Raw genomic sequence first — 21,895 nt, 5'->3', positions numbered from 1 at the left:
GTAATTGGAAAATAATTTTTTATTTTATTATTGGAAAAGAATACTATTTCCTTCACAAAGATTATAAACATTTTTGCCACTCAGTCTCCCTAACTACTGCCACAGATGGATAACCACATTTCAGAAGTTCCCATGCTCCAAGACACACCAACCAATGCAAGTCTACTTTTGAGAGCCTGACAATCCTTCAAACAAGCATGTAGTTTCTTAGGCCTGAACAGAAAGGGCAGTGTCAAGATACTGTAAATGCAAATTGCATTTAACAGGCTTGAAAGTGAGATGATGCCTTTCAAAACTTCTACTTGCAAAAGCTCAAAAGAAAAAAGTAATATATAGGCATGCACAAACCTTTAGATTTGCTTCTACTGCTTGGACACCACGACTTCTATGAAATGAATTCTGGTTATATAGAGACACTTACTATTTTATTTCATTGTGCATAAGTCTGGAATTTACTAACCATTCAAAACTCATCATATTATATTTCATTAACATACACTGTTATGAGGCTGTTTATCAATATTTCAGTACCTTAAAATTATGACCAAACAGTTCAGTGATAGTTAAATTAAGATCACATTTTGGTTTATTTTTAATTGGGTAGTTAACAGTGTGCTTGTTATAGATTTGTCATTTTAATCTGCTGCACACAGTTGCTAAAAGGGATAATCCCTAGAACATATGTATTTTGAAATCCTCTCCTCTAAAAGCTAGGTCTCCATGAAAAGAAGCATAAAACCAATGCAATTTAAACACTAACTACAACATTTCGCAGCATTTTGTTTTAGGAGAGCCTTAGCTGTAAACTAATGTACATCCTGTTTTAACTGGAAGCAATATCCCTTTTGTACATGGGATATGCTTTAATAATTAAATTAGACTGAAGACTTCAGTGTGAACATTTCAAAGCTGCTGTTAGACTGAAACAAATGTAAAAAGTGTTTACTCACAGTACTGAAGTTTGCAAAATTGTTGGGGTCAGCCTCTTTACTGATGCTGGTGGGAGCAAATGGATCACAGAATAGATCTGCTTCTTGTTCTTTGGGAATGTCTGGGGTGGGGAAAGGCTGAAATGGATCGCTCGACTTAAAGGAATCTGAAGAGTCTATTTGATTGATAGGTCTTTTCCCTTAGATTAAAATGAATTTAAAATGAATTTAAGATAGCAGGTAATAACATGCCAAAACTAGTAAAAAAAAAAACCAAAAAACATTCAAAAGCCACTTAGAATGCAACCTCTTCCCACAAACTAGCAGAGCTGTACTTTCAGAGAAAGGGTTGCCAATTTAAAAAATGAGGGTACAGCCCACACTTTCTGAAAGGTTAATCAGGTAAAAAGAAACACATGTATGTTAATGAGTTGGGAACACAGCTGTATATTAATTAACTATTTTGGAAAGACAACTTCTAACAAGTTTTGAGCACCTACTCTGTCGGCACAGTATTGTTTTTTGGTTATCAACTGTTTTTAATCATTCCAGCAAGGCTCTTTTATTATTTCTCTGGATCAAGTTAACACAATTTTATTCAGAGAGCAGAAATACATTATATTTATAATGTCCTCTCCCTGTGCTAAGACCAGGAATTTCTGCAGTTTAAAACAAGGACTATGATAACAAGCAATCAGAGGCTGAGCTGTTTTGCTAATTCTTGCCTAAGAAGCTGCAAATAAACAGAATCAGGGACAAACACCTACTTTTTTTGTTGCGTTTTTTTTTTTCAGCTTAACCCCAGTTCACTTTCAACACAGATGAGAACATTAACCCAAATATTTCCAAGAAGAATTGAGCTGAATTCCACCCCACCACTCCCTCTGTATGTTACTGTTTGCACAAGAGGTTTCAGTGCAGTTCCTTGAATTCTACTACCAGGTTCTGCAAGTGGTTCCACATTTGCAGTGGGTATTTTAAAACTTGCTTCTGTTTCCATTTCAGATTAAAACTACAGAATTGAAAAAAGGTCCTTATTATTTCACATATCATTATTGAAAATTAGCCTAAAATTACTTAGTAAGAGGAAAAGAGATTCTCATCTGGCAATGATTTAGAGATTTGGAGAACATCTCCTGGGAAACATATGATTTACTTAGACACTTCCCAGATAGCTCTACCATCTCTCTCACTGATGATGTTCTATCCATGTATCACTGATGATACCATGCTGCCCCATCCCTGGAAATGTTCAAGACCAGGCTGGATGGGACTTTGAGCAACCTGCTCTCGTGAAAGGTGTCCCTGCCTCTGGCAGGGGCTTGGAACTGAATGATCTTTAAGGTTTCTTCTAACCCAAACCATTCTGTGATTTTACAGTTCTGTTACTCACAAATAATGCCTGCCTGTTTCTTGAAAAATGTGGGAGAAGCATCTCTAAATTACAACCAGGGAATTTTATTTTTGCATGGAAGGGTTAATAATTTTAAGAATATACAATACACAATCACCAAATCTTCCCCAAAATCAAGAAATGAGAGTGTTTATCAGTATCTAGAGAAGCAACAGAAATCAGAGGCAACACCCCTTCTACACACCTTCCAATAGAGAGAAGAACTAAAAGAAATATTTTTGGGTATTTATTTGAAAAAACATTCCATTTTGTTTCAAATCAAACCAAGGAAGTAATTAGAAATAATTACACTTAAGTACCTCAGATTTTATTTTCATTAAGAAAATAATTAATTGGGAATGGTTATCAAGATAATTACATTTTTAGTGTGCATATCAAAACCACCTGTTTTTTCCTAATTATCTGTTGCTAAGGATGCTGATGCTCCACCCCTAGAAGCTTGCCTTCCAAAAGTGCACCACATCACAGCCACTCCCACACAATCAAGTAAGAAATCCTTTTTATGTTTAAATAAGGAATGACATCAAACATTCCAATTATCATCACTTGCCATGTCAACTGTTTTAATGTTATTTACAATGGAAATGATTACTTGCAGGGCATTAGCATGAACCAGATCTCACACCAACATTAGAAACTAAACAGCTGAGTTTAAACTTCAGTATGAGCACTCCTGTATCTACTGTGCTCCCCTTCTTTTGAGGAAAAGATGAATACACGTTTAAGTTTCATGACAGTTTCTCAAAATACCTTAAGACTCATCCATTTAGTGTAACAGTGAAACAAATGATGCAGTAGAGTTTTTAAAGACAATGAAACAGAGGACAGAAATTTTTAAAGGAATACTAGAAATAATTTTTCTATGTTTGCAAAAACAAATTGAGAGTGAGGAGTCTGTAGTAATATGGTCCTGTTGCAAGCACAAGAAGGTGTTGTTATGCATGATAATCATGGCCTTTTCTGGAAAGCAGAGTGGTTTGTGCCATGGAACGTGGCAGACACTCCTCTATCACTGAGGAGAAAACAGCCCAGAGAACTTGGGTTTATTACTGTTACTGCTACAGACCTCTGGCAAGGCCACCTAGAAAAAGTTAACCTGAAAACCTAAGCCAGTTCTTTAACCCTATTTAATTCATTTTGCATTAAACCCATCTGTGTTTGCAATGTATAAAGCACACTAAATTTTCACTTTAAGCATAATTTAATTCAATATTCACAGTGTAGTACATTAGCAATCATTCAATTTGCAGCTATGCTGTGTTCTTGCACACACTTTTAACAAGTCTTCTTTCCTGTTTTCTAAATCCTTTGTGTCTCCAAACTCTGATCATAAACACCATGCAAAACTTAACTCTGAGGAAACAACCAACAGATCAGGAATGGACTTCTTTCACATCTTGCTCATTCATTTTAAATTCAGACCCTTTACCCTCCCCTCATGATTCCTGTCCCTCTGCCAACATGAAGCAGCTGACTGTTACCACATTCAGTGTCAGCTCTTACCAGGTGGGGGTGGACAGGGCCTGGTGGGAGTTCCTGTCTTAGGGGGCAGTGCAGGAGGAACATCCTCATTTTTAGCTGGTGCTTCCTCAAACAAGTTTTTAGTTATGGTGACACTGCTGACAGAACCTGATGTGGAAGAGCTAAAGGGATCCTCATTGTTGGCCTTTAAAAAACAAAACAGCAACACACACATTTTCAGTGCAGTGCTACCGGACATTCTCTTCAATAATACAGTATTGAATCAGAACTCAAAGTTTGGAATAAGACTAAAGAAAAGACTTCTGTTTGTTTTTACACATATCCACATACTCCAGAAGACTGAACAGAAAGAAAAATCAGGAATGGTTACTGTGTAAAACACTCTAAAGTTGAAAGCAGTTAAACATGCAAAATAAATACTTTTGCTGCTAAAATCAGCAAATTTAAATAAATAAATTATAGTATCACTGGAAATAGAGAGAAAATACTTATCAAGCCAAAAAGATTACATAGCATTCTTCACAGAATTTCAGGACAATTTGCTATCAAGACCACTTTTTCAAGCAAATCAGGCATTATAAATGTTTAGTAGTGGCAAAACTGTAATGAAACTGAGTAAGCTTCGCCTTGTCACTGCAGTTTCATGCATTTTCTGTGAGTAGCAGCAGCAGCTTCGTATTACCTTTGACAGCGTGCTGAAGTCAGCAAAGCCACCTTCAAAGGATTCACTTCCAAACAGGGAGGCAAAGGGGTCTGTAGCTAAATACACACAAATCAAGCCAAGAATAAGATTTAAAGTTAAATATAAAAGACTGAAAAGAAAAATTCCCACTACTATTATTACTACATAGCAACTATTACATTTTTTGCAACATAAACTAATTCAAGTGAAATATTTTATGAGGTGAGCACTCCAAGTTATTAAGTAACTTTTTCCAAAATTCTTAAGTGTCAACTTCCAATTAAGAACAATAAATCTCCTGAACAGGAAGTAACTCAAAAGAAATACTGGTATGTTTTCCTACATCAAAAAAAAAGTTAAATTCCACTGAAAGTATCAAATAACCATATTACTGGAAATGTTCTACTGAGATACACGTATATATACACACAGAGGTGTTTTTTGTGTGCATACACCCATAAATATACATATATATATAAAAATTTGTGTATATATATATATGAACATGAACCAGAGCTCTTTTCTGACTGAAGACCAACTTGTAAAATCACATACCTGAACCTCATATCATCCCAGTCTAATTCAACAGTACCTTTTCATTCTCATGTGCCTAAAATACATGAAAACTGCTACTGTACAGTAGACAGGAAGTTCCATACTCACTTCTGCATCTCTAAAAACCACCATTTTGTCCTTACAACCAAAATGAATTTACAATACAAAAATCACACATAGATTCCTGTTTTGGGTTATTACTTGTCAGTGCAGTTTAGGAAAACAGGAGTTATGAGACTTCCCTGAAACATCTTTAGCTCTCATATGAGAGAGGGTCACAGAAGGAGCAAACTTGAGCAGTAAAAAATCTCAGTGGAGAAGTTACTGTATTCCACATCTGCTCTCTTAGTGCAGAGCTATTCTGATGTTACTCAGACAGTAACATGAAATCTCTGAAAACAACCCTCATGGGAAGCAGTACAAACCATCCAAATAATCCAAACACTTCGATCGGGATACTGTCACAGTTTTAGTAAAGCAGAGGAACAGTTTTTGTGGAATCAGTCTTCAGTGATACACACTATAAATAGAGTCAATTTTGGGTTACAAGCTTCCTCCCCTGAAAACAGGCACTTTATGTCACACTTTTTGGGAAAATTCAAAAAACATGGGAAATCCCTATAACTCTCTGTTGCAAATTCAGTTATAAGACTAGAAACAAAAGCAAGTAAAAGCAAAAATAAAACCCAAGAAGCTTTATATGTACAATCTACTTTTACCTAGATCATTTGATGTAGTGACAGTAGTTCCACCAGGAGCAAAAGGGTCATTCTTCTTTGATATCTCTGTCTAAAATAAAAAATTCCTTTGGAGGGAAATTTGTTTTCAGCTTAAAAGATTCGTCAATCTAAGAATACAGTCACCATTTATTTTAGTTTAGAAGTTGTAAGATAACACATTCTGGAAATAGCTTTTATCAGCATCAGTAAACAAGCTTATTAATAGAAACTCTTCCTCTCTGTTTTGATTAATACTTTGAAAGGATGGGAAAAAGGTACAATATGTGCAATGTACTTGGTAACAGCTAATGCAACATATTACTACTCTACTGCTCATTTAGGTCTCAGATTTCTACAACCGGAGCCATCTTCAGGGAGGTGTAAGATTTTAAACTCCAGAGAGGTGTGGTAAAGTATTTAGAGTGAATGCATAACTTCAGTTCTGAAGTACAGATCTCAAGAATCCACTGCTAATCCCACACCACAGTTCTGAGCTCCCTGTTTTTTAATTTGTTGGGACTGCAATACGACCAAGAATTGATTACATTAGAACATCAAGACTTGGAAAAGGATAGTATGCTGAGTACTACAGAACACTAATCTAGAAGGAAAAAACTAATTTTTAATGCTGGAGGTGTAGGCTGTGGTGTGTAATATGACCTTGAGATCTGCACAATGTGCACACCATGGGGAAGGGCAGGACCATCACTGCAAGGTGCAGTGATTTCTCACTCTTGGCTGCTGTGGGTCCCCCTCAGGCACACTCCACAGCCCCTTAACTTGCTTCTTAATCCAGATGTATCTGAGTTTTATATATGCCTGTGCATGTTCTATGCACACACAGAGCTGTAAGTGAGGTATGAACAGAAACACCACTGAAAAGGAAAGGACATGGCAAAAGAATGGAGACAAAGTTAATGGCACAAAGAATTTCAGCTGCTTAAATTGTTTGCCTATCAGCTTTAAATATTACATATTCAACAAGTTCTAGTCTACACCAGAGAGAGTTTTATGCTGAACTCTGCCTTATTAAAGGCTCAAGACTATTCAGTACCTGCTCATTTATAATGTGAGCTAAAAGTTAGACTGAAGTACCCTTGGAAGAGGTACGTTCAGTAAGCATCTCCACATTACAAGAGACCTTTGGTGATTCTTACTAAAAAAATCCAAACCACACCAAAACCTAAACATACACCTATAGAAAAATCTGACTTTTCTGAGGTGAAACCCCATATATCACATCAGATTTCAGATTAAAAATACAGCACATATTTCTTGATCCTATAGTATGTGGAGGCAAAAATCAAGTGTCTGAACATAACTTGGTGAAGTTGATTCTGGCTTTCTTTCCATTTATTATGTTCTATCATGTTGGAGAGCTCTAAAGCTTAACAGAGCTTAAGTCATTGTTAAATAATGACAGAGCTCAAGTAGTTACTGTCAAATGTTCTTAGCTTGGAGCAATGAAGATCCACAATGAAATACTTTTAAAATGTTTTTATTTTTGCTTCTATTTCATCTATGACTATTTCTAAAAATATGACACAGACAAGATAGAGCTGGGGAATCAGAAGTAACCTTTATATGATTTCTGAGTATCAATTTTTTAAAGCATATCTAAATGTACAAAACAGGTTATTTTGTCCAAATCACATAGAGAAAGGAGTAAAAGGTGTGACACCATACTTACTGTGGTATTATTACTGCTGTCTGCAGAACTAAATGGATCAGTGCCAGCAGTCACAAAAGGGTCGGTGGAGGATTGTTTGAAGAAAGAGTCGGCTGCAAAAGGGTCTGAGCCTTTGAAGGGGTCACCACCAAAGGGATCTAAAAAATAAACATCCCCCTAATATTTCTGTTTGCTTTACTTAGCTGAGATCCTAAAAACTAAACAATGTATCACTTATTCATACTGCTACAAAGTGGCACATTTACGACCAAGGACCTTTCAAGTATGAAATTTGCCTGTGAATAATTTGTATTCTGTGATTCAAAACATCAGACAAGACAAGGCTTTCTGCACATCATGAAAACAGCAGTTCCAGAATCATCTCAGCATATAGGCTCTTTAACCAAATCCCTAAAAATGAAGCATTACACAGAACCTAATGCTCCTAAGAACTCTCCTGCCCATTCCTGCACTTCCCAAGGCCCATTGATGTTTCTTATTTGGCACTTGGTGTTCAACCGTTCTTTACTATTGCTTTCCCACTGGTTATTTGGGTTTTTTTTGCCACCAGTAACTCCACTCAGGATCAAGGAAACAATTCAATAACATTCCCTATACAGTCAATCTAAAGAGAGATTTCCCACCTCCTCAATTACTTGATTCTGAAGGAAGTTGGTGTGTTAAGAATCTTTAAAAGAGCACAGTCCTACTACTTTGCAAATAAAGCAGGCAGCAAGTGTTTTGGGCCTTTTGTTCATCACCTTCAAATACTTAAATCCAAACTTCTAACAAGAGCAAAATTCACTGGCAATGGACTTCTCTGAAAAGGTTTTACACAAGAGGCCAGGTGTTAATGTCACATATATTCTATCACGACTTTTTGTGGCATTTCCACCTACTTTTTTTCTCTGAAAGTGGTGACAATTTTCCACACTAGCAAGAACCATTTAGAAAAACAAACACATTATGAGTTATAAAGTTACTTACCAATTTTTCCAAAAGGGTCATCTTTGAAGGGATCATCTGTTCAAAAGAAAAGCAAATATTTATTAAACTGCTTATTACCATCATGAAACTCACACAGAATCAGCCATCTCCAGGCTGCATTTCCCCTGGCTGTTGCCCACAAACATTATGCAGTATTACCACTGCAGTAATCCAGGCCAGCCACTGAGATGAGTCCCAGGTTTGTTTAATTGTCACAGACACTGTGGATGGTGGCTCGTAAGTGTTCACTTCAGTATTGGATGCATGATCCTAACTCTTTTTACTTTTTCATGTACATCTGAGAGACAGATGTCCTGTCTCTTAGCTGTGGGTATCTACCCCTGAATACACTGAGTGGTCAAAGCCCAGAAGTTTGGTTCTTAACAGACAGATCTTTTCTCTTCTGAAAGAAAGGCCTTGTCACGTGCTGTAAGACCACTTCAATATAAACAAAAATCAAGCAGTATCTACACAGAAACATTCAAGCTGTTTTAAATTATTTTAATTTATTCATTAGAAATATTCAATCTGCACTGACATTCTTTCAGAAGCCAAGTGATCTGAAACAAATTTAGCTTATTTTCCTTTCAAAGCAATACAAGCTAAATTGATCAGACCATGTTGATCTGAAAGCATGTAAAATCATATTAATGTGGCTGAAAACATCTGCTTCAGCAGTTAATTCAAATTAACTCCCCTTCCTCAATTGGTTCCATATAGGCAGATCATTCCTTCCATAAAAAATAAGAACAGAGCAACATCATTCGTCAATGGCAAGTTCTTAAAATAAAGCCCAGCACTTCCACAAGATGAACAGATGGTGCAGCTCCACATTACCTTATTCTGAGAGCCAAACTCCCCACAAGTAGGCCACAGCCATTCATTCTGAACCACCCACATCCTCCCCACAGCACAGAGAACCCTCCTCTGACCTGTTTGTGGATAGGGGCTGTCAGTCAGATCAGTGACACCACACATATCATAAGCTTGCCCACACCCTTGTAGCCAAAATGCCACCAGGGCACAGACAGGGAGGGGATGGGGAAGGAAAGTCCTCAGGAAGAGCAAAGAGGGAAAGGAGCAATTTTCAGAGCTCATTAGGAAGTCCAGATCAAGGAAGGAGAAAGACCCCAGAACTCTCATTTCTATCACTTCTATTTCTGTAACGCTATGGGTTCCACGCTTCTGTCACCCACATCACCCACACATCTTCAGATTTATCCTATAAAGAGCAGTCTCAAGGTGAAGACAGGTCTGATGCATTCACACAAGACCTGTTTCTTCAAATCTGTACTTAAGAGAGAAATGTTTACTTACTGCCAACAAAAGGGTCAGACTGGAAGAATTCTAAGCTGGCTTCAGAAACTAGATCGGGCAACGGATGAGAATCAGCATCAAATGGATCTTCCTGGGCAATGCAGACAGAGAAAAACATATTAAAATTTTAAGACTTGCAAGGATGAAGAACACTTAAGTCATCTCCTGTTGCCATTCAGTGGTTTCTTAAAGTTTAAAGCAAAGAGACAGCTGGAATTCTATACAATTCATCAATGAAGATCCAAAATATTGTTCAACAACCTGCCTGCTACATGACATTAAATGTTTTCAAGATATCACACTAAATAAAACCAGTAGGAAGTGACAATTATTCCTCTATTGTTATATGACCATCATGCAAGCTTGAAACAGTTTAACCAGGATTTTTTTTAACCTACTTTTTCCTCCCCCAAACCTGAAGAAACTCACTTTTTTGGTAACAGTTGCTGCTGGGGTCTCTTTCTCTTCTCCTACTGAAACTGCTGTTTCAGGACTATTCCTTACCTGTACAAGGGTAAAAGCAATTCACCATAAATAAGTGAATACAAGACTGCACAATAAAATTTTAAGTTTTAAATGGAATCACAGAATATATAAAAACATACTTCAAGAGGTTCATGCTTATTATAGCACACATTTTAGTGTTCCATAAACTTGTAAAAGTTCTAAAAAAATAAATGAATCATGAATCTACTGAGACATAAGGAGGAACATTTAAAGCAAGACAGTTTTAGATTTTCTGTACTTTTCCTTATTTTGCTCTCGTTGCACCAAATGGAGACAGCTGCGCTTCTTTAATGTTAATTCTGCTATTCAATTTATGATATTTTGCTTTGAAAATAAATACAGAAAAAAATGTTACTGCTACTTTACAGGCAAACTAAAATTACCCCCTTTTCTGCTTATGAACTTTCAGATATGAGAAAACACAATCCCTCAGAAAAACACTCTGATAATTCAGTTGTGTAAGTGTTTAAAAACATAATTAATCTTGGGACATTCATAACTTATTCCAACTTCACAGCTGCATTGCATCGTGATCAAGTAGGCAAAACCCTACTCACTGGAGACACACTGTTTGTTTGCTCCTCTTCTGCTATACTTTCCCTCTCAGCATTCTCATTAAGGTTTGCAGTTTCACTGCTGCTGTTGCTAAGACTAGAATGATCCACAGTTCCATTAACAAGTGTACCATGGGGCTGAGAGTGCCAACTAAATTGGTTATTTTCCAGTTCTTTCAGCTCAAGAAGCTTTGTCTGCACCTGTAAACAGAATTACATGTATTAGCATCAGTATGGCAGCACATGGAAGCTAGTAAATGGCATCCCTCCTAAATATAAGGTGGGTGATGTATGTCTGAAAATCTTATTTTCAAAAGCAAATATAATAAAAACCTGTTCTGTCAAATAAAGGGTGAAATTTGAGAGATAAGCAGAAATTTTATTTAGCAGAAGTGCAGAATGGTTGAAGAACACACCTTTTGCCAAGGAAGAAGACTGTGTCACTGGCAACACCAAGACTTGTTGCTATTCAAACTCATCAGAAAGTTGCAAAGGTTTCAGGGGTTTTTTGTTTGGTTGGTTTTGCTGGGGAGTTATGGTTAGGCTTTTTTTTTCTTATTTTTGTTTTCAACATGGGTTTGTGTGTGTGTGTGATTTGGGTTTTTTTCCTAGATTATGTATTTGCAATTTTCTTAAACTCAAAATTAAAAAGGCTGCTTTATCAGAATTCTCATCTTCCAAGAAGGAACACTATGATTTCATTATCATCTCCCACATGACTTCTGAAGTCTACAAAAGCCAAGTATATCTTCCTAAGCAGACACTTATATTCATATGTTATTATTTCAGCAAGATGTATAATGCAGCACACATTTACAACTAACCTGCCAGTTATGAAGGAATTACTGCAGCTGGGAGGTTTTGCAAAAGAATAAACCTAATCAGATATTTGGGTGCATAAATCCCACTGAACTCTGCTAGGTCAGCCAACTAATAGAGTTATTGGGGTGTCAGCAAAGACACCATCAGGTTTCTTGCAAGTTAACTGACCACAGAGCAGCCATTAGATTATCTTGCCTAAAGCACCAAAACACCTACTATTCCTTATTTAGAAATCAAGAGCAATAAAATCAGGAGTACTGCTATAAAACCTAGTGAAAAAAAGTCTGTAGTACAGTCAAGCATAACCACTTATATTATCAGTCTCAAATCTGTTCATGGCAACCATCTCTTGCCATATAAAAACACTGTAGTGGTATAACCATCTTTCCAGCTGTGATGAAATTATGAAAAAAATCCATTTGTTTAAATCCCAGTTTCCAAACCAAAAGCCGTATTTTAAAATTATGACTGTTTTAAGTGTTGTTAGCAAGCTACAGATGCGAATTGTGTGAAATGACCAACTCTGAAGTCAGCCATTTCTAGGGTTCAAAGGTAGGCTTTGTCTTTTGTTTTCAACTTGGTACCAGTGTGAGTGGCTAACACATAACACAGCTGGCAGCAGGGAAGGAGAACCATGAGGAAAGGGTGTGCAAGCTCATCATTGAAGTTATAACGAATCACTGATTACAGCGGGAAACTGGAAGTGTGCAACAGCAGCCACTTGAAAGCACAGGGCTCTCTGCCTCTCAGTGTCTCATCTCAACCCAATTTCTTCTTCCATCCACCTCACTCTTCCCCCTCAACAATGCACTAAGTAAATGCTATCAGTAATTTTATATCAACTTCACTTCAATTAAAGAATAGTGAGAGTAAGCCTGAGGCTATGGAGGATGAAAACTTCAGAAACTACTGGACAAAGAGAATTTAAGTCTGCATTATCCATTTTTCACTCATTACATTATGACAAATTATTTATGGACAATAATAAATTAAACCCTTTAATTAATAAACTTGGAGAAAGACCATGAAGTATCTAGAGTAACTTAAGTCAGACTCTAAAACTAACAACTTCTACCACAGAACACATGTGTAAGTAACTAAAGACATGAGCAAACAGTGAAGAATAAAGGAAACAACGCCTTCCCTTTAAGGCAAACCACACTAAAGACTGCCAGCTCAAAATATTTTTTGGGGGGTTGGTCTTTCACACTGCCTTACTGAATTGATTTCCTGTTGTGAATCCTGCAGATGTTGCTGAAGAGGTCCCAGCTGTGCTTTCCCAGACTCTATGCAATGCTCAAGCTCTGCAGTTTCTTGCTGCAGGCGACTCAGCTCCTCTTGGGCTTTGGTCAGTTCATCTTCATAAGCTGAAATCTTTGATTCCTGGCTTGTTATTTCAGCCTTTAGCATGGCAATCTAAAGCATGAATAGTATTTAAAGTAAAAGAAAAAAATCAAAAACCCAAACAACACTTCCAAACACATCCAAATACTATTATTTATGATCAGAAAAAGTAAAAACTCTCATAGCTATTGCAGAGGTTATAGTTCATACCCAAATGAACAATGAGAATAGTTAATTCCCTATTGGTCACAATAAGAAGAGAGTGTTTTAGCTGTTCTTCTAACCAACACAGATATTTCTAGCATTGAGAAGATAATTTCATATCTTAAAGTAATACAATAGCTACATAAGATGATATTGTTTTGACCACTAAGAAATCAATCCCAGTAATCAGTGGTTCTAACTACATTTATATTGTAACATAATTTTGCTAACTGCTTTAAGACTTATTTGTCTCATATCTCAATATGTTTGTTGACAGACTGACACTAAATTAGGAACACTGAAGGAAGTGATGTATCTCCTATGCTCTTGTTGGTCACAAAACCTTGACACTCAGGCTATTTTATTCATTACAGCTTTTTTCCTGCCCCAACAACTGTAACTCTGCAAGGCTGAGTTCTTCAAGGCAAGGCAGTTATGCTTCCCAAGGGCACTGGCCACCAGAGCTTACCAAATGGGCCTCTTCTGCACACTTCTGCCTGATGTCATTAAGTTGTTCTTCCAACTTGGCCTTCTGCTCATCAAGATCATTAAGGGTTTCCTGTGCTTCCTGTTTCTGAGCTTGCAGCTTCTGCAGATTACTGCTTTCCCGCTTTACTTCATCCTGGAGATCCTGAAATAAAACACATCAGCTTGACATTTGTTCCTTCTCTCCCCTTAACCACTGAATTCCACAGTACAAACTGCAGTGCTAACCCAGATTTCAAAGTATCAACAAATTATCTTCCAGAAGCTCACATGGATATCAGACAAACAAGCACTTTCAGATTCTAATTCAATGACATAAAAATAATCAGCTTGTTTGTCTTTGCTTTTCTTCAGTAAAACAAATCTCACTGAAGTATTGAGATCATACACCAACACACAGATGCACTGTTTTCCTCACACAGAGGTCAGGTTTTCATTCTGAATTTCAAAGCTGTCTTTATTCAGGCTGCTGCAGTGTCTCTATCCTGTGCTTTAGCACTATGTTTTACTGAGTTTCTTGTTAAGAAGATGGACCTGTTGGAGTGAGCCCAGAGGAGTCCATGAAGATGGTCAGAGGGGAGGAGCACCTCTGCTATCAAGAAAGGCTGAGAGAGCTGGGGTTGTTCACCCTGGAGAAGTGAAGGCTCCAGGAAGATCTTAAAGCCCCTTCCAGCAGCAAAAAGGGGCTTGCAAGAAAGTCGCAAATGGACTTTTTATCAAGACATGGAGTCCAGGACACAGGGGAATGGCTTCCCACTGACAGAGGGCAGGTTTAGATGGGACATTAGTAAGCAACCCTTCCCTGTGAGGGTGCTGAGGCCCTGGCACAGGTTGCCCAGAGAAGCTGTGCCTGCCCCATCTCGGGAAGTGTCCAAGGCAAGGTTGGACAGGGCTTGGAGCAACCTGGGATAGTGGAGGTGACCCTGCCCATGACATGGGGCTGGAATGAAATGGGCTTTGAGGCCCCTTCCAACCCAAAACATTCAGGGATTTTGTCATAATAGAAATCCTTTATTCTACTCCTTCCCCTTCAAAAACACATGGCCAAAAATAGGAACTGTTTTTTGGAGCATGGTAAAAGACCATTAACCCAAATGTACTGCCTCCTAGGACATTCCTGCCCCCAGTTTTGCAAGGATCAGCCAAAAATTTATTTTCTATATACCAATACAGGTAAAAAATGCACATTTCATACACAACAATATGGAGTCTTCTGATTTATGAAAGAGCAGCAAGTATGTGTCTTGTGTTTTAAGTATATTAAGTAGCATCAAAAAATAATTAGTTAATTTCTGAGCAACATAAATGGTTATACTTCAATAAGCTGCAGAGACAAGACTGAAAAACATGTCAAGGAAAGTATGCAGGAAGAAGAAAGAATTGTCAAAATCAAGAGGAAGAGAAAATACAGGGAGATCAAAAAGGATTAATACAAAAGGAAAAGTATTAGATGAAAATAGAAGATTGCAGCCTTTCTGAGAAAATACAGCAATTTCAGGAAGAATCATCAACAGCTAAAAAATGAACAGAGAGCAAAAAAAAATAAGGAGGAAAAGAAAGAAAGCAGATGTGAAATTCTGCTTGGATCATACATTTGTGAGCTGCTCTAAGGTACAGTCCTGTTCTCCTTTTCTAGGAGTGTTTTGTTTGGGTTCTTTTTGGTGAGGAGGACAGTTTATCCATGTGTTGTGTGCTAACACCTCCACATAATGAGGACAAAAAACCAGATAGGAATAGAAAGGCATATGATGCAGCAGTCAGATGCTGGGGAATTAGGTAACCTCAAGACAGCTGGAGGGCTACCCAAAGATACATCTGAGATGCTTTTATGTTAAAAATCAACCACAAAACCATGCAAAATCTCCCAAACCAAAACACAAAAAGTCCCCCACAAAAACCCCCCCAAATAAAATCTGAATTCCAGTGAAGAGTATGTCAGTATACAGCAGTAAGACTAGGAAAAATACTGGTTATTTCTAAGCCATGAGAGAAAAACCAGTGTGCAAACAAAAAGCTCTCAGAGCAGCTACTGACTTGAATAATTGGGACACTCTTGATCCTTTCATTTTCACATGGTTTTGAAAAGCAAGGATCAGCTGACACTTAACACAAGCAGTGGAGGAAAAAAGTAACAGCTTAAAGAGACTTCAGCCTCCTTTTTCCTAGAGGAATCAAGAATTCACATCCACATAAGCTAAATATAGATCACCTCCACTTTCGTCTGTCCTAGGCACAGCAGTAGAGAAGCACTGAAGAGACCTAACTAAGCCTGATGGCTGCCAGAAGAGAAAAGAAGGAAAAAACCCAACCAAACCCAAAACCTGGGGTGGTTTCTGTTCACATATGCACCTAATCTCTCCAGAATTAAAGGCTGCAGTAGATACAACACATAAAACTTGCTATCATACTCAAAGATGCCTCTTCATGAAGTAAACCAGGCTGTAATTAAGCTTCAATTTCAAAGAACACCCTTCAGCATAACAGCAGCACTGAACAAGACTCTAAATGAAAACCACTAAGATATTTGAGGTGTTACAGACTGCCATTCTGATGGTAATAACAATCCTTGTATTAGATTCATGATCATTGTAACTCTTTATGCCAATATAGTGTTGGATAAGGAAAGTTTAGGAATCTGTATTTCCATGGACAATGGATTTAATAGCTTGCCAGCCTGTCCTTCCCAAGACAATTCATGTGCTAGAAAATGTCAAGCCTGCGAGAGGACAGAAAAGTGAATCTTCATTGACTTGCTAATGGCATGAGTGCACTGCAATAGAGAAAAAGAAAATCCAATTCTGAGGGATACTTGGTTCATGTAACTTTGAGGAACCACCTCTTAGTCTCTGCTACTAAAGAGCTGATAGTTTAACAAGCACATTAAACCCCATCAATATGCTACATCTTCTTTAAAACTCTTTTTCTGCCTTTGCTTTTTAGTACCTATTTACACAGTTTAGAAATTATTTTATAGAAGAAAAAAAAACTGTCATTCTTTCCCTCCTCCTATACAAATCAGTCTGACTGATCACTGACCATGGCTATATTTGAGATTACAAATAGGTCTGTGGAAAGAATTCTGGTATCAGAAGCCCTGAAGTGTCATGCCACAAAATTAGCTTGAAACAAGGAGGCACGTGACAGCAAACTGTTTTTTTGGTAGACCATCTTTAGAAATGTCCTCATTAGAATAAAACCAAAAGAAAAATGCATGAAGGAAAGATATCCTTAATCCATCCCATTATTCTTTGAAGTTCTAGAAAGTTTATTGAAACATGCAGGTCCTCCACCAGTCAGGAATAAGAAAAGATAAAGGGCCACCAGATTAAATAAATGCTGCAGCCATTTCCTGTTTGATCCTGGAGGTTTCTCATTTTTCAGACAAGCCAATAATAGATTGTTCCTTCTCTGCAGACTGGCAGAACTCTAACGATATTTAACAAATAGCTTGTGTGACCACTAACAGGTTAAAGACCTGAGACAGCTGCTCCCAGCACCACTGCTCAGGATGCAGAGACTCAGGGTATTGTGTGATGCTACTGCCTATCAAACACACATGGATGACGCTGGAACATTCAAGGTAAGGTTTTTAAGCTTGATAAAAAGGCACCGAAGAACTCAACCCTCACATGATTCCAGAAGACATCAACAAAATAATCCTGTGTGCAAAGCCAGGAATGCCCCTGAGAATTCTGTGAACAGTGAGAAAGGGAATCTGCAGGGTGGGGAGGGGAATGACCGTGGAGCACAGGCATGGGCAACTTCCACACGCATTCCTGCAGCTGCTGGAGCTGCTGCCAGCATGACCAACAGGCCAGCATCTGATTATCTCCTCAAAGGTCACACTATTAATTATCATCCAGGCTCCAAGGATATTAAATAACCCTGCAGAAAATTCACAACTCTTGTAGCACATTAGCTCCTTTTCAGCCCCAGCAAAATTGAAATGCCAAAATCTCGCATTATTTGCTCTTAAGTAAAGATTATGGAAAATGATAGATTCTTAAAATAAATTTAGAAATAAATATAAGTGGTCAGATATCACACAAGGTATTTTTTTACAACAGCAACTGAAAATTTAACTGATTTAACAATTTAATATTGCTTTGCAATATTTAATTCAGAGCTTGGCTAGTCTGTCAGCACTCTAAACACTGATGCTGACTGCATAATTTTTAACATCTGCAAAACACATGTAAATTTAGATTTTCAGATATTCAAGAAATTCAATATCATCCTTTCAAATAAAAATCAACAGATTCTTTTTAAAATTCACTTATATTAGGCAAAACTAATTTGAAGCAACATTTCTCCCTAGCTGGTAATTACTGTGCCTCTGCAGAAGCAGCCTGATACACAAGCCCTTTTAATTCAGCCACTTAAGTTTATTAATTAATTTACAGTGCTACAGTGTCCTCTTTAGTTTTAATTACACAGTAGATAATCTTGCTTAAAGAAAAGAAAGAAAAATCTAGCCTTTTGTAATATTTTTCATTTAAAACTCCATGCACATGCTATATAGCCTATAGGATCTTGCACATTTATATAAATATACACACCTAAACAAACCCAAAATCATATAGAAAATACACTTCAAAGTATATTCTTTTTCTTAGCTACCATTTTTTTTCTTTTTACTGGATAAGTGACATGATCTAAAGACTCAGTAATCCCACTGTCATTAAAACAGCACATGGTGCAATTCAGCAATATCAGGTGTCTGAACAATAATTTGGTGGTTTATTTACCTGGACCTCACTTGTCCTCTGCTTGATGGCATCTTCTTTCTCCTTGAGGTCTTGCTCTACATTATTCTTTTCCCTGGAAGACCAGCAAACAATGCAAGAATACTTAAGAACATCAGCTACAGCAGGTACAGTTATCCAGCCCCCTAAGCCTGTATCTCTCTTTAAATACATAGTGAAACATTAAACAAAAAAGATGTGAGGGATTTCTGCTTTCCAAATTATTTACAAGACAGAAGCCCACAGAAGTGTTCTGCATAAACCCCCCTGTCTTTCCACCAACTGCACTCCAGTGATAAGAATGGCTCAAAAATGGAAGGGGGCGGGAGGCAGAAATCAATGAAATACTGTCTCCAGTGATCTCACTGTTGCTATGGAGCACTTGTCTAATGAAAACTGCTAGGAAAAGTGGGAGGGATTGCATCAGATTCCATCTATTAACCCCTGCAAACACAGCCATGCCTATGCTCACAGCAGCCAGGGAACACTCCCACAGGCCAGCCGAGCCCATTAATGCCCTTTGGCTGGCAGATTTTGGATTTGTCTCTTAGGAAGCTCAGGCAGGAGCAGGAAGGTTGGCTTGGCTTGCTGGAATCACAATCTGCTCAGACACTCCACACAAGATGATCTGCTGTGTCATATCAAGCCTGCCTCTACAGACATTTATTCAAGTCTAAGTGACTGCTGATGACAGGGGAATTATCATCAATAAATTCTCATCAGTCAGACATAACAATAGCTTTAAGAAGGGGAACAAATGCATACAACTCAGAAGTGTTACTGTTATTAAAAAATCATGAGTGTTTCTCTCTAGACAGCATATGGAATCTTTTCTCCATTTGTAGATGCAGAAAAGCATTAAGCATTACAGGTTTTACACAATCTTCTGTAGATACGTACTTTCATAAGGTCTCTGCTAATAAACCAACACACACACTGAAGTTACAATTTGAACAATAAACCTAACATTTCTAAATGAAATACCATAGTGAAAAGCTATTAGATTGTATTACTGGTATAAACCAAAATTCTGAAGCTTCATATTTTAATAGCAGCAGATTGTCAATCTAAAACTCTTATTTGATACAGAAGAAAGCATTTCTGTGTTGAAGTAAAGCAGATCTACTCTAAGCTCTTTACGCAAACTGAGAAAGTTTTAGTTTACTGCTAAACCACACACAATGGAAAAATAAAAAGAACCCAGATGTTAGATCTTAAATTAATATTTGATCTGACAAATAATTACTATAGATTATACTCTGCTATTATTTTTCTCATTATTTGATAAAAGAACAACTTCCTGATTATGCCCAAAGGGTAAGTTTAAATGGAAGGAAAAGGAAAGATGTGGAAAGAGGAACTTTGAAGATCAAGGCTAATTATTCTGTTAAGTGTGATCCTTCAAAATAAAGGATCACACTTCCATAAAATTAATAAAATAAATATCATAAATTTCATAAAATTCATCACTCTCCAGTCATCAGAAACTGGAAATTCTAAAAAAATCTTTACCTTTTCAATCAAAGCTACAAAACACTCCTCTAACTCAGTAAGCATCTGTAGCATAGTTGTACTTAGCTATATAAAGCATTTCAACACAGGCTTGAAACAAGCTCTGTTGCTTTGGCTTCCATAATTTCCCATGAACAAAGGTCTCAGTAAAGCACTTCTACAGGTCTATGTACAAATCAGCCTGAAAAATACCTTCAAGCCCTCAACAAACACCCATCAAGCACAGCCAACATTAATATATATTCTTCCTGACTGATGATAAAAAAAGAGTAAGAAAACAAATACTTGTTATTTTTCTTGCTGGGGTGGGAAAAATGAGCAAGAAATAGAACTGCACACAGGTATGTTTGGTTAATATATAGCATTTATACATTCCTGTCACTGATGTGCCTGAGACTGTCAGATATGCAGATCACTTCCTTTGTATTTCAACAAAAGCCAGGTACCTAAATCCCTGCAATCTGGACTAAGCAACAGGATACAACACCCACCCACTGGCACTTCCATGAGCCAAATCAAAGCACAAACAATGAATTGGAAAGAAGCAAGTGAAAGAAGTATTGTCAGGCAGAACAAGAAAAGCTTAGCAGCAGTCTCAGGCAAAGGAAAACAATCTGAGTGTATATAGTCTGCACATAACACATCCCATCCTCCCCCCAGAAATGCCTCTTTGTTTCAAAGAAAAGACAACACAAAACTACTTAATTCACAAATTCTTCTGAATACCTCAATTTCTTTTATAAACTATCTGCTATGCCCCTTTAGGAATGTTCAGCAACTGAAAGAACCAAAAACAACTAATAAAATTGATTTGTTGGACTGATTTCCTGGATCATGAAGTCCCTTACTACATCCAAAAAATAACCCAATACGAATTGTGGTCATGCCAACAAAGGACACTTGTAACCAATTCAAGTCAATTTTTGAAAGCAATACAATTCCCTATGCATTTTAATAGCAGTCAGATAGGGAGAACCTCATATCAAATAAACTAAAAGCAATGACTAATAGATGGTTTCTCCCATACAGATGCTTCATGATTTACCAAAACACTAAATTTAATACTAATTTCTGAATGGAGTAATTTATAAATGGGAGCCAGCACATTGCAAATATCTGTCATAGTTGAGAACTGCAAAGTCCCTGTGTCAGCAGAGGTGCTCAAGCCAAACATTCAACCCTGGCTGGGCTGAATCACCTTAGATGCTAAAGCAAAAAAATCATAGTTCTTTCCATAATAAGATGATGAATACTCACAGAGCTGGTAGCATTATCTACACTCATAGTTGCCCAATATTTCTTATTTTCACATATATCTGTAGTTGTGGGAATTCCTAATGTCGTAGTAATTCAGTTTGGCAATACCAGAAAATATGCCAAGGGTTTGCCTTGTTTCTTCTAACATTTGTTACTCACAACCTCTTCTGCTGCAACAGCTCAGTTACTTGCAAACCAGAGGTTGAGAAGAAATGATCTATCCTACATTCAAGTTCTTTGCTAAAGTAATGTCGATCTCTGGAATTTGAAACAAAGGTTTGATGCAAGTGTATGGCAGGGAGAGATTGTCCTGTTTTTCTGGGGGTTGTTTTGCTCTTTCATTGCTATTAAGAGACCAACTCACAAGCTTTATGGTCCTTTTAACCAGATTTATACTTCAAGATGATTTAAATGTTGCTATCCAGCATATGTGAAGGATGACATCTCTGGTGAGATATCCCAAGTTAAGCCCAACTACTCCTCTGCTTAAAGAGGAATGTATTGATTCTTCAGTCAGTAAAGACTGAAGAAATTCCATGAATTTGTGTGCCAACACTAACTTTGAAAGCAAAAAAGTAAAGCTGGGTTTGCTGGGGAAGGAAAAGGTTTTATGGCTTGAAAAAGAATGGTCCAGCCTCCCACCATGTTGATCAAGAAAAGGTTTAAATATCTTTCTAAACATATAGTGCAACTGAAACAGAATCTAGAGA

At 37.4% G+C, this 21,895-nt stretch overlaps 1 protein-coding gene across 6 annotated transcripts in view; it reads right to left on the bottom strand.

Annotated features, from left to right (window-relative positions):
* The window catches only part of EPS15 (epidermal growth factor receptor pathway substrate 15), a 68,873-nt gene that overhangs the window by 2,800 nt on the left and 44,178 nt on the right, over nucleotides 1-21,895 (bottom strand). For 4 of the 6 annotated variants that reach the window (XM_021529282.3, XM_021529273.3, XM_077785356.2 and 1 more), the window contains 12 exons: nucleotides 18,420-18,492; nucleotides 13,655-13,816; nucleotides 12,856-13,053; nucleotides 10,819-11,016; nucleotides 10,184-10,258; nucleotides 9,755-9,845; nucleotides 8,438-8,473; nucleotides 7,472-7,608; nucleotides 5,782-5,851; nucleotides 4,508-4,584; nucleotides 3,847-4,009; nucleotides 951-1,129 (listed from right to left, as the gene is read on the bottom strand). In XM_021529282.3, coding sequence (XP_021384957.2) covers nucleotides 951-1,129; nucleotides 3,847-4,009; nucleotides 4,508-4,584; nucleotides 5,782-5,851; nucleotides 7,472-7,608; nucleotides 8,438-8,473; nucleotides 9,755-9,845; nucleotides 10,184-10,258; nucleotides 10,819-11,016; nucleotides 12,856-13,053; nucleotides 13,655-13,816; nucleotides 18,420-18,492 — 1,459 coding nt within the window. Of the gene's footprint in view, nucleotides 1-348; nucleotides 386-950; nucleotides 1,130-3,846; nucleotides 4,010-4,507; nucleotides 4,585-5,781; nucleotides 5,852-7,471; nucleotides 7,609-8,437; nucleotides 8,474-9,754; nucleotides 9,846-10,183; nucleotides 10,259-10,818; nucleotides 11,017-12,855; nucleotides 13,054-13,654; nucleotides 13,817-18,419; nucleotides 18,493-21,895 lie in introns of all 6 variants that reach the window. The other 2 variants (XM_085586260.1, XM_085586262.1) reach the window with 2 other exon arrangements.

The sequence above is a fragment of the Lonchura striata genome, chromosome 8 (assembly GCF_050655825.1).
Source record: "Lonchura striata isolate lonStrDom1 chromosome 8, ASM5065582v1, whole genome shotgun sequence".
NCBI classification, from domain to species: domain Eukaryota; kingdom Metazoa; phylum Chordata; class Aves; order Passeriformes; family Estrildidae; genus Lonchura; species Lonchura striata.
This window is presented reverse-complemented; position numbering and strand designations above follow the sequence as displayed.